This window comes from Pogona vitticeps, chromosome 1 (genome assembly GCF_051106095.1).
Source record: "Pogona vitticeps strain Pit_001003342236 chromosome 1, PviZW2.1, whole genome shotgun sequence".
Taxonomy (NCBI): Eukaryota; Metazoa; Chordata; class Lepidosauria; order Squamata; family Agamidae; genus Pogona; species Pogona vitticeps.
The window spans coordinates 113,745,189-113,758,884 of NC_135783.1; the positions used below are offsets into that span (position 1 = coordinate 113,745,189).

Below are 13,696 nucleotides of genomic sequence, written 5' to 3' on the forward strand. Positions count from 1 at the left end.
TGATAAATGCTAACTAAATGAACCTTGGGGGATTAGGGAGAAAATTCTGATCTAAAAAAATTATTCATTACAGTTCTGTATTTTATATAAAAATACACACATATCCTAATTACAAACACTGTTTTCTGTCCAGAAAAATCATGACTTCCTTCATTTGTTTCAAAGCAGCTTAAAGAACAACTTTTTGTTTGTTTGTGAAAATGTATTATTGAAGGAAAATAAATGGCAAAAAATCCCATCCCTTGTCCCAAACTCCTGATAGAACTGAAGCATTTCATTTATAATTTACCCCCTATTAATAAAGCAGTTTATGAAACACAAGTTTTTAGAAGTCAATATTCTTTTAATATCAAATGTTCTTTATTTGCTTTAGCTCATACATCAAATTGGGAGGGGAGCAAACTATCACTTCAGAACCCTTCAGTCACCTCCATTCTTTCTTAAATAAATAATATTCCAGAGAGATCAACAAAGAGGATTTATTTTGCTGCAATTTTCAGTACATAATTAAGGTCATTGACAAAACTACCTGAACCATTTTAGGAGGCAATAAATCCAGAAGTTAAATAGATACAATGATAGAAAATAAGCAAGTTCCCGATGGAATGTTAGTCACAGCCCATTGTTTCCTGAATGGCAACTGATGGGCAGGTGTGAGTTCTGCATCATGTGAGTTGGGAATGCCATATCCTGAGCTAAGGGAATAAAGCTCACATCTGCATTTACATCACCAAATGGCTGCACTTTGAATGTGATAACTTCTACATGTTCAATAACCACAACAGAGCAAACATTGCAGGGAAAAACTTCTTTATCACATTGTGTTGTGTCCCCCTCAAAAGAAAGACAAAAAAAGAAGTGTCACATATTCCAGTGTAATCAAGTGACATAATCATACATGTATTTGTAAATCAGTCTTCCTAGGGTTTTCACATCATGCATGAGGAAATGGCAAAGAGTATTTCCTAGTTTTAACCTTTCTCATCTTGAGGATCAAACTTTTTTCCAAGGCAAGGTACTGTATTCACCGAACCAAGCAAGTCCAATTTCAATATGGTACCAACCTGCAATGTATTCGGTACTGAATCTGATCACCCTCATCCTTAGTCATGTTTTTCCCACAAGCTAAATGCCCTGTAGAAAGGCACACATTTTAATAGGAGCATAGATCAATGAAGGGAAAAAAAAACCTGTAGCATTGACCATTAGGCGTGATGTGTATTCCTAAGGGTCTGCCCACTTACAAGCCGATGAAAGCAAGAGTCAGCGAACAGCCTGATTTGGGGGTGCAAATGTTAGGAGGAGGGATGATGACCTGGCATGCTGTCCTAATTGCAGTCACACACCAAACAACTGACCTGCAGGAAGATGGAATACAATTTAAGAAGGGAGGGCAGAAAGCAGTCATCCTGGTGTCCACCTTCCCAGTGGAATCACATGCACTCCCTATAAACTGATCCTCTACCTGACAAGCACTGAAAAAGGTCTCAGAGTCAGTCAACTGAGGGGCTCGGCAGAGTGATGAGATCTGGGAAGAGAGGTTTCTTCCAGAACTTTCCACTGGCAGAAAAAGCTTACATATATAGGCATTGATTCCCACTGTTACATCCTGATTGGGCATGCAACCTCTGAGGGATGTTTGATACGATATAGCCAATCAACTGCTGGTGATGGAATAGACTAAATTTAATCCATCTCTGCCAAAGCTGATAAAATCTCTCTCTCTTTTGGGGGGGTGGGGTGGGGCATGGGTTTGTGCAGCTGGACCTAGAGGATGACTTTAGAGGATCTTGGTTTCTATGTTTAAAAATACTTTCATTTTTTAACGTCCTCCCCCACCTCCCCACCCAAAATTTACTAGGTGCAGGGGCACATGGCTGTTCAGTTTTATAGCTGCTACAACATGGAAAGTATCCTGTCTGCTCATTAGGTGTGCAGCAACAGAAGGCAAAGATAACACTAGATGTTGGAAGTATACTTGAAAATGTAAACGTTAGAGCCGTGGAATGTAATTAACTTTTTAATGTAATATAGAAAGTGTCCCCAAGCGTGTTCTGGGTTTCATTTTTCTTAACCCGACAATATTTCTTTGTTTCACTAAATTGCCTAACAGTGAGATCATACCAAGACTTAATCTGTTGATATGAGAAAGTAATAGGGCTATCCAGTAAGACCAATAAAAAAAGGCATCTTAAATCTCTCTGAAAGAAATTGTTATGCATACAGAATTTTAATCACCACAAACGGTAGTGTGACAAAAAAGAAAGAGAAAAGAAACAAAGGAAGGAAAGGAAAAGGAAGGAAGGAAGAAGCCTGAAGTTGAGAGATTAGCCACAAACGATCTTCAAGATTAGATGAAAATTCTTATTATTTCAATACTATGAAATTAAACCATTTGAAGCAGCATATCATAACTGGAAATTCTACTGCTGTCTTGCTCATTTAGAGTCTGAAATGTTTTGACAGAGGACATCTAATCCTGGTGTATTTCAAGATACAAAGTAAAAAAATGTAACTTACTACAGCCCAGTGAGGCTTTGCAGTCACAAATCAAAAGCAACAACAACCCAGAATCAACACTCTCAGTTCTTAACGTATTTGATATTATGTGTCTCTTGGGTGCTATTTGTGAAATAAGCTTTTAATTTAGACTAAGAAAGGATTTCCTGGGAAATGATGACAGAAAAAGTAAAAATGAATTGTCCAAAGAATTTTGTGCTGTAAAAAAAAAGTTGTTTTTTAAAAGGGAAACACATCCACAACTACTTAATGTGCACCAAAATAATGTTTCGGAGTATCCGTTATTAATGCCCTTCACAACAATTGTCCTGTTCTCAGTTTTATAGTTCTCAGTATGTGAAATCTCACCACTTATTTAACACAGATTTCCCCAAACAAACAAACAATCTTGACTATATATGTATATATAGATGTAGAGCAGCTTTCATAATCCACACATAAAGTTTTCATCTTATAAAAGTTTGCTTTAACTTCTGAACAAAAGAAGTTAATACTAAGGCCTCGCAATTCCAGTCAGAAAATGCTTTATTCTACACTAGCCTTTCCCCTTCTGGTACCCTCCAGACCTTTTCCACTACAAACTCCATCATCCCTACAGCAGACGATGGGAGTTCCAGTAGAAAACATCTGGCGGGCACTGGATTGAGGAAGGTTATCCTACGCTATCTTGAAGAAACTAACATTTCAGGTATTACAAAGGAAAGATCCTGTAAGAAGCAGAGAAAACATAGTTCATCATAGTTATGAACCAGGCAGTAGATTATTCTACATCACAATATTATTAATGTGAGAGATGGTACAGTATACAGAAGAGTTAAGAGTATGAACAAAAGCAAACCATATTTCACCGAAACAAATGCTGAGATCCAAATGAACTAGTGGATTCCCTACACAAACATCAGGAGTACAAATTAAAAACCACCACGTTAATAAAATCTGTTTATATTAAATATCTCTATATGATTACGGAATGTTTAAGAGTCCTCTGTTGCCCAGAGGAACCAGTTCCCTTTATTATTAAGGAAGGAGAAGTTCTCAAAACACCAAATGCAAAGGTGCAAAAATAACTATTTATTTCAACAGGTTCTGCAGCATGGCAGTTGCGTAAGTAGGCCGAGCTTGCTTGCTCGCAATTGCATTTTGGAGATACTGGATTCCCCCACAGCGCTCCCAAATCTCTTCAAACTGCCTCGGCAATATTTCAGCACCACGCTTGCGAGTCAAACCGGTCTCTTCAAGGTTCAGCTCACACATCTCCATATCATCTTTACCTGAAATTGAGGAGGGGAAAAAACCAAATTTCACAAGACATGCCTTGGGTTTTTTTCTGTGACTTCTGCTGGACGAGGCTAAAACAGCAGTTCTTTTTGAAAAAAACAAACTGCTGTATTTCAGTTTTAAGACACACTCTCACAAAGTCAGGAATGAAACCACAATGAAAACTGGCCTCAACATCCACATTCTGCACGTAGCCCAAGATTCACAAGAAGTGATTCAATAAACATAATAACTGCACACTGTCTGGTCAATTCCGACTTACAGCAACACTTTACAGGTTTTTCTGGGTACTAGAATAGAAGTTCTATTCTTCTGGAGGTGCTCCGAGACTGAGTGGCCTTGCCAAGGCTCCTCCCATGGTAAGCCTAGTGGGGAATCAAACTCCTGACCTCTGTCTTGGCAGCCAGGTACCCAGCTAGCTGATTCTATACATATATGGTCATGTACAACTGTCTGTGGCTGTAGCTCACTTCACCAGCTCATCACCTGTGCCAAAAACTCTGGAAACATTCAGACAGAAACCCAATTATTCACTTGGTTCATGGGAGATTGCCTAGAGAGACGTGCCTGGCCCCCTCCTCTTTCCATTGTTACTTTTTTCCACATGGGAACTGCCTAAAGTAGCCGCCTAGAGTGGTCTTGACTTGGCTAGATAGGCGGGATATAAATAAATAAAATAAAATAAAATAAAATAAAATAAAATAAATAAAAATAAAAATAAAAATAAAAATAAAAATAAAAATAAAAATAAAAATAAAAATAAAAATAAAAATAAAAATAAAAATAAAAATAATAATAATAATAATAATAATAATAATAATAATAATAATAATAATAATAATAATAATAATAATAATAATAATAATAATAATAATAGAGATGTTCCTTTTTGGATGTGGGCTCTAAACATGAACAAGAACCCTCCTTCCCTGGGCTTCTTCCTCTGATGGAGGGCCTACACATGAGCCAGGTCCTACTGTTTTCTAGATCTTTCGCCCTCCATGTAGAGAAAGTGATGGTGGATAAGAGCGGGGCTGGGTGCTCTTCCCCATCAATATGCTACATTCTATTTTAAAATATCTATAGATATTTTTAAATTGATGTAAAAAAAGGGTAAAGAAAAACACAATTTGAATGTGATGCTCATGATGTTGCCCAGTCTTGTTTCACTTCAGAATTCAAGACGGAAAGCACTTTTTTGAAAATCCTGTCATGTGGAAAGCTAGCATTCCCTGCAGTATATTCCTATAAGGAAGGACATTCATTCATTCATTCATTCATTCATTCATTCATTCATTCATTCATTTAATATCCCGCCTATCTGGACGGGTCAGGACCACTCCAGGCGGCTAGATTCTTATACAGAGTCATTTTCAGACCAGCCGTTCCCACAGATGTTATGCATCATATCTTCTTTCCAAACAGCTGGATTGCTTTAAATTTTGAGAGATTCTACTGGTGCTTTAATTCACCTGTATGGATGTCTTTGGATTGTATATAACAGACTGAATATAAACTAACTAAAAATAAGCAGTGAAACAAACAGCAGTCAACAACAACAACAAAATTCACACACTATTATAAGCAATTTCAGATTTCAGAAATGATGTCATCAGAGCTCCAAACCCAGCAATTTTAGGAACAGCATATCTACTACACTGATATTTAACAAATACATAAGTTTTTGGTTAGAACATGTATCTATTATATAATACCAGTCAATGTCCGTTACTATTTTGATTGACTATGCCTGTAGTAGTAGTAGTAGTAGTAGTAGTAGTAGTAGTAGAAGAAGAAGAAGAAGAAGAAGAAGAAGAAGAAGAGGAAGAGGAAGAGGAAGTAGTAGTAGCAGTTCAGATCTTGATTTCTCCCAAGTGTTCCTCTTAAATGTCTACATTTCTGGTCTAGCTGTTAAATAAAACCAAAATTAATACCAACCAGCCACTAGCAAGATAGGTGGCTTATCAGGATGAAGTTCCATCTGACGGGCGATCCACGGTCCGTCAAAGTGTGCGTACCACCAACCCTTCTTCTTGTTCTGGGGATCTTTGTACTGATCAGCTGGACGGATGAAGGGGATGCGGAAGTAACGCTGCTGCCGACTCACTTCAGTCCCCTGATGATGATGCTGCTGCTGCCTGGCAGCCAACTGACTTGCTTGGTTCTGTTGGGCTAAGAGAAGCAACCAGTATTTAAATCTCTAGTCAAAAGCATCAACAATCAGCCTTCAGAACACCACCTTCTTGCCCAATTTGTGCCGAAAGTAATTAAAGTTTAAACATACTGTATCTACTGCAAAGGAAATAAAAATAGAAGTGAATGGTAGCTTGCAGTCTTCATGAGGCTGTTGGAACCATCATGGGCTCAGTTCCAACTATGGGCAACAACTGCGCGGGGGTTCTAAGTTTGGACTCTTGCTGAAATTCCCTACCTCTGTACTTTTCCACATGGCTAATCAATGCAACAACACGACATCATGTTGACTTCAGCAAAAAAGAGGGAGCCTTCTGAGCTATTAAAATGACACAGCACATCCATTGGTTGCTGAAGCAAGAGGGCATGCCTCCAGCAAACAATACTTTCCTAGAAAGTCTTTAAAGCAAGAATTTACAAGGCCAGTCACTATAAGCGTAGAGGTAGGTGCAAATGGAGGGAGGGGGAGAGAGACAAACCTCGGGGGCCAAGCACATACTTTGCATGGGGAAGTTGCACAGGCTCTATCATGGGCATCTCCTGGCAGGGCTAGCAAGACTGCTGCCTGAAACTCTGGACCAGTGATATCAGTCAGTATTGACGTGGAGGCCTAGAAAGGCAGTTTTCTATATTCCTAAGAGAATGAAAGGATGGGACAAACTGACAGAGCCACCAGTTGGCTTACCTGTAACCCCATATTCTAAGAGAGGGAAAAGAGGACAACATTCTGGATTTTCAAAGGCAAAAATGCTACTAAAAGTATTAACCATTAGAACCATTTTAAATTAATAATAGTAGACTTATACATTTCTAATGTATTAGCAGAAACATATTCCACTAAAACCTGCTAGGTACCCTAGGCTCGGGAACATCTAGATTCAATTTATCTTGCTGGAGTTCAGAGAAGAGCACTTCTGTAATTGCTCATTTATATAAAAAAAAGATATTCAGAATATAAATCTGTTGGGGTCAACTGAACAGAAAACACAGTTCAACAATTCAGTATAAAGGAAGTAATTAACAATGAATTCCTATGACTATAAGCCAAGTGACCATTAAGTAGTAATCCTGGTTTCAGCTTCGAGCTCAATAAAAATGGATGAAATTGCTGTCACATCAGATTTATTAATTTTCCTTCCATATTTCTAGACAAGATATTAGCAACAAAGAATAGAAAGGTAACAGCTCCTTTTAAATGTTGTGTTTAGACACATAGAAATGATAACCAGCTATCCCATAGTGAAAAAAAGGTATCTGCTGAAAGATTTCCCATCATTAGTAACAGTAAAAAACACAGATAATATGTCTATAATAAAATGAGCAAAAAGACCTCTCTCTTTTTCAAACCTCATCAAAGAGGTTTAAGCCATCATTATGGCATTTAACAACCAATGCCAACAGCGAACATTAGCTGCAACCACCACTCATCGACAATTTAGAGGTCTCTAATGCCATTCTAATTAAACAAGATTCCAAGTAATGTAACTTATTTATTTTTTGGTAAACTGTTTCCATGTGCTTTGCAGCAAATGGAGTTTGTGGCTACCCATTCTCATCGGTGAACCAGGAGGACTAAGAACAAAAGAACATTTTCTTGAAACTTGAAGGCAGGTGACAGGTCTTTTTTCTCATCTATGCGCACACCTGACCCCACCCAAATTTTCACCTGTGTTTTGACGGAAAGTGTCTTCCTTGCAACAGATTATTCCTCTATCCGAAAAAAAAGTCCCTTAAAACTTTTGCTCTGAGTATTAGTGGATTAACGACAAATACTGTGTTTTGCTGCAACAGAAAACAAGGTATCTAGCTGCAACAAAGAAAACAATGAAACTTTATGCCAATTTATAATTTGAATTGATCATTTCTTTTTAATATCAGTATTTCTGGAATAATCGATATATCTCTGTTAGATACTGGTTTTTTTCCCTTGTAATTTTGGGTAGAAAAATAATACTTGAATAGGCTTTTGATTTGATATAAATGCAGCAAAACACAACAGCGTTAGTAGAACAAAAGTCTCTGTTTTCCCATTTTTAAAAAGCTGAAAGAAACCACTTTCCCCACTTACTTGCATTGTTCATAAACGGTGCAAAATCTGCAAACAAACATTTAATACTGAAGCCGTCATGTAAACATCTCAGTATGACCAGATAACATCTATCAATAAACTAGTAAAAAAAAACACCATTAAAAACAGGAACATTCTGTTTCACTCCAACTGCTCTGGCTTTTCCACTGCCACTACAGCTTAAACCAGGGGCGTCAAACCCCATGGGCCTCGAGGACGGCATCCAGTAAGAGCTATGAGGGTGGGGCACGTACACGTCTGCAGGTACCCATGCCAATTCATAGAGGCCACACACATCAGGTGTTTGGGGGGCAATGGGTGGTGTGTGTGTCCCTTGTTAAAAAACGATGTGTGGCAAAGAGTATGCACTCTTGGCATGAGTTGCCTCAATTTCCTAATGTATCTAAAGCTACTTGTTCTGCAGACCCATCTCCCCAATCCACCTGTGACTTGATGTTTCCCTGTGGCACATTTCCAACTGGATCTCACAAGATGAGAGGCACAGGCAGTATAAGCTTCCCTATTCAACTATTTTATGACAGGCAAAACAATATATTTCAAAGTCAGACTTTTTTATAGCTTACCTTTAAACAAAACTCTTTAAGGTGCCACAATGTTTTTGTCTGCTTTATTTCTTCTACATGTATTTTTTTCTTCATTTTACTTGATGTGCTTTCACAGACCAACATAGCTACCTTTTTCTATATCTAGAGCTATTCTGTGTGTTATTTCCTCCCCCAAAGACTCTTTGAAATGACACCTTTAAGACCTATTGAGATTATCGAATGCGGAATGAACCTTTACCACACTTTTAGAAAAGAGTGTTTCCCTCTTACCGTAGTCTGTCACCGATTTGGGAGCACGCTGTTCCGTTTCTGCATTGCGCTTCTTGTTCTTGGATTTCCAAGCGTGGTAAACTTTTAGCCGTCTGTGGAACTCTTCTCTGCAAGCTGCCAGCAGTTCGATATCTGTCTCAAGCACACGCACAGCGGGAATGGAATTAAGTGAGAACACAGAATACAATATATTTCCAACTTGTGTTGACACAGCTTTATGGATTAAATTATTTTAGAGCAACTTAGATTTATAGCATGGCTTCTTGCAATCTAAATAAACTCAATATTGCATTTTTTTAAAAAGGATAAGAATATGAGAATAATCTTATTCTTCATAGTTCTTTAGATTTGTTTTAAACAGATGAAGGAAATGAACAGAATCAATATAGAGAAAACTGAACAATTCAATATATATGAAGCAGATTTATTTGCTTGTTTCTTATGTTTATAAGAAATGTACGTCTAAACCTGGCTAGATAGTTGAGTGAGCTAAGTAGCCAGCTATAGAGACTGGGAGTTCAGTTCATCAGTGTGCCTTCCAAGAGAACAGCCAGCCTTTGTTGCCTTGGACAAGCTATGCAAGCTCAGAGGTGCCCCCAGAAGAAAGGAATCACAATCCTCTTCTGAGTAGTCTATGCTCCAGTAACTCCCCAAAGGGCCAGTAAAAGTTGGGTTTGCCTTGATGGCATATAATTAATTCAAATTCATTACATTTATAACCTGACTATTAAAGAAATATACACTTCCACAAATTTCATAATTCATTGGATCCAAAGGTGACTTTAGGTTGGGTATATTTCCCCCGTAAAAGTCCTGTTTTATCTTGTACTAGATTGCTATGCTGCTGTTCAAGATGATGTGCCACTAATTGTTCACAAACTAAAAAATCTAATCAAGTTAGATAAAGGTAAATGTTCCCCTTGACATTTAGTCCAGTTGTGTCTGACTCTAGGGCGTGGTGCTCATCCCTGTTTCCAAGCCGTAGAGCCAGCGCTTGTCCGTAGACAGTTTCCATGGTCATGTGGCCGGCGCGACTAGACACAGAACGATGTTACCTTCCCACTGAGGTGGTACCTATTTATCTATTCGCATTTTTGCATGCTTTCGAACTGCTAGGTTGGCAGGAGCTGGGACAAGCGACGGGAGCTCACTCTGTCATGTGGATTCGATCTGACGATGGCTGGTCTTCTGACCCTGCAGCACAGAGGCTTCTGTGGTTTAACCCGCAGTGCCACCAAGTCCCTCTCTAATCAAATTACATTTTCATTAAAAAGAGGGCATTTAAATGCTTATATTCATGTCTATTTTAAATCTGCATTTAAATTTATATGCTGTTACTACCCTGATAGCTTCATCTGACTGACAATGGAAAACTGCTCCATGATTTGACTCTTCTCTTTCTCCCCTTCCCCTTCTTTTGATGTTGGGAAAAGGAAACGGCTGCATGAATTTTCAAAAAACCAATTTTTTATCTATCCTACTCTCTCCACCACCCCGCAACACAAAATCTCTTGCTTCCTATTCCTCTCTTAAACACATTTCTTTATCCCTCCTTCTTTTCAACTCATGTCAGGTCATGTAATGCAGAGAGAGAAACAAGAAACTTTGAAATCTTCCTGGCAATTGAACCTGCAGTTCAACTGAAGTGGCTGATGTGACTCCCAGCTTGAAGAAAAAAGTTTGAAGAAATCAGGTTTCACCTCATGGGGTGCAGAATCATTTTTCTCTCTCAGCTTTAAAGACAAAAACCTGCTCCCATGCTGGCTAGAGGAAGATGTGGTGCCCAGAAATATGCTAAGCCCCATTTCAGAAAAGCTGAAGATCACATTGCACCTAAACGTATGAACTCCTGTAGCGTCAACATCCAGGTAGGATGATTTTTAGACAAACCTCAGACTCGGAAAGAGGGAGTGGCTCAGGATCACCAAACGACTGTCATGATTCTGTAGGGACTTGCCCTTGGGTCTTCACAAGCCCCACCCCAACATCCTAATCTAACCATACGTGCTTTCCTCATTCTAACATCTACTCCTAAATGAAAAAGAGCATTCTGAATATGGCTGAACACCTTTGGTGCAAATTTGAAGCTGGAATTTGGGTAAACAGAGGTATTATTGTCTGTTAATGCAATGCCCAGAATAAATTTATGCCTTACATTTTATACCCCATTTCCCCTCCAATCAGCTCAAAGTAAGGTACACTGCCCTCCTCTTACCTATTTTTTCACAGCAAAAGCCATCTTGGCAGCACGAGAAAAGGGTGAGGGGGGTGCTGGATTTCACTTCTTTACAGTCAACAATGTTCTTTGGTTATCCAAAAGCTAGTGCTCTTCTTGTTCCTGTTGCTCTTTAAGTAATACCAAGCCTAGTCTACGGCTGGAGACACATTTGTGCAAAACCTCCAACTTTCACCGATCACTTTCAGCCCCATTTCGTTAGCAAAGGTTCAGTTTAATTTAAAACTTAATTGATTGTAATACATTAGCACCAGTCTTTTCGGCATATATGGTGCAACAGCCTGGATGCAGAAATGTAAGCCTTGCTGTACATACAGCCTATTAAAACACTGCATGAACTCTCAAGCAGGCTCTTGTGGAACAAACCAAAGAGCAATTAATCCTTCAATTAATGGTTCGTTGAGTCTTATCCTATGGGACATGAGTGTCTCACTCTTGCCTCCATTACAACTAATAAAATAATTTCATGCCATCAGGTCAATTCCAACTTATGGTAGCTCTTTCCAGTGTTTTCTAGGTTTACCCCTCCTTTTTCCTGGAGGCCGTCTAGGACTATGCAATTAAAAAAAAACAGTCATCAGAAAACCATTTCCAAGAGAACTATTCACACAAGCCCTTTCAGGACTTCAAAAAAGGAGTTAATTATAACCAGATAGCAGAAGGAACAAGCTGGGCCCATCATCCTCCATCCCCGCTCTCCCTTCAGAGCTAAATCTGAAAAGAGCAGTCTGCATCCATGGAGGCTCCCAACAGAAAATCTGAAAAGTCAAGGCTTCCAATCAAATAGATACTCTACATGCATAGTCTTCCCCGTTCTTCAGATTTAGTTCTCTACATGCATAAAGGGCTACATTCAACACAGAGAAGACCTGCCTTCACCTGGTACACAAACATGCAGGGTTTTGCTTTTAAGAGAACATATACAGTATTTCCAAAGATAAATCCCCACTAATAATCTATCTAGTGCGAATTTATAGTTAAAAATTTAAGATCTCTCCCATGTTTTCAGAAAAGTTCCAATGAAACTTCAGTTTAAGACTGATTACTTTGAGCTTTAAGTTGATTATGACTTACAGCAGCCCTTCTGGAGTTTTCTCAGTATAATTAGACATAGTTTACTAGTCTGCTGTTACCTTGGGACCACAGAGGCTACATAAGGCAACCCACGTGGGTGGGCATTTTGGCTCATCAACCACAAAAGCTCCAAGTGATTTCAGGTGGTCCCTCTTCCAGCAACATCACACCAAATCATCTTGATGCATGTCTCTTCAATACATGGGATATTTACAAACAGCAGCTTAGGTCAGCCACGATCAATCACAGGTTTGTTTTGAATATAACGGTGCCATTTTTGTGGCAGGTGGTTAACAATCTGGTTCGCTTTTGTATGCAGAGCAGTGTGTGTCTGTGAGGATTGTTTGTTTTTCTGCATTGTTCCAAATGTTTACACTTTCTTTCTCCTTGACACCTGTCTGAAGAAACACTGTAAATGTCTCTACTAATGATGGCTAGGAAGCATTTAAAGAACAAACCACTTTTCCTAGATTTCTACCAGGATTGTAATTATCTAGTCAGTTGTTTCAGAATTCTGTCAAAGAAAATGAGATATAACTGCTACCATACGGCTGAACTCTTCCCCAGAATGGACCAGCTACTTACCACAGGAGGTATTGATTGTGTCACGTAACTCAGCATACTTCCATTTGCTCAAGTCATATTTTTTAGTGCCAGCAGCAGCTTTGGTAGCTTGAACTGAAGCTCCCCTAGAAATGGTCATTAAAATGGTATAGTAAGAGACAAACTAGTTAAGGCCAAGAAAACAGCTGAAACAGGGTACACAGACCTAAAAACTGCAGTAAGATGGGCAACAAACAAAAAAAGAGAGAGATGTATATACAGTATTGGCAGCGCTGTCAATATGTCCATTAAAAATATGTATAAAACTATTTCTTTCATCAACTTTTCTTTGCATTCCTTAATGCAGATGTGGGAAAGATTTGGCCCTCCAGATATTTGGGGATCCAACTCTAGAAAACCCTAGAAGGAAGGCCATACCTATAATATTAGGGGGGCTAGATTCCAAAACATCTGGAAAGGCATATCTTTTCCACTCCTTCCTTAACAATCACTTATTTCAAACAGTTTTAACAAAAGTTGCCACTTGGCTCAGCTTGAGTGTTTTGAACAAGGGATAGTGACAGACAGAAAATTGTCAAAAGACAAAAAAAAAGTTCCTTCCCCACCAGTAGGTAATTTAATGCACAGCAGAATGATTTTACGTTCCCACATTGCTTCACTTATTGTTTTATTTTTTTGGACGCAGGCATGCTGAAATAAACTCTGCCAAAGTATACAAAATCAGGTAGATACACAATGATGGAAGTGACAGTAGAATAATTTTATTTGGAGTTAGATGCACAGATAACATTTTACACATTTGCACCCTTCACCCAGCAGATGCACAGAAAGCATGAGAACCTCTTCTTCTGGCTTCATAACTTTGTCAAAGGCAGATAAAGTATTCTAAGCACAGATGTACGATATCCACCCCTACTTGATCTATTC

The 13,696-nt window shown here is 38.7% G+C and overlaps 1 protein-coding gene across 7 annotated transcripts in view; it reads right to left on the reverse strand.

Moving 5' to 3' along the window:
• Positions 1–465: 465 nt before the first annotated feature.
• Positions 466–13,696, reverse strand: part of MYO6 (myosin VI) — a 136,503-nt gene continuing 123,272 nt past the window's right edge. For 5 of the 7 annotated variants that reach the window (XM_020785827.3, XM_020785826.3, XM_020785823.3 and 2 more), the window contains 5 exons: positions 12,791–12,894; positions 8,896–9,027; positions 8,060–8,086; positions 5,737–5,970; positions 466–3,791 (listed from right to left, as the gene is read on the reverse strand). In XM_020785827.3, coding sequence (XP_020641486.3) covers positions 3,592–3,791; positions 5,737–5,970; positions 8,060–8,086; positions 8,896–9,027; positions 12,791–12,894 — 697 coding nt within the window. In that variant the 3' untranslated portion in view covers positions 466–3,591. The remainder of the gene's footprint in view (positions 3,792–5,736; positions 5,971–8,059; positions 8,087–8,895; positions 9,028–12,790; positions 12,895–13,696) is intronic. The other 2 variants (XM_020785828.3, XM_020785825.3) reach the window with 1 other exon arrangement.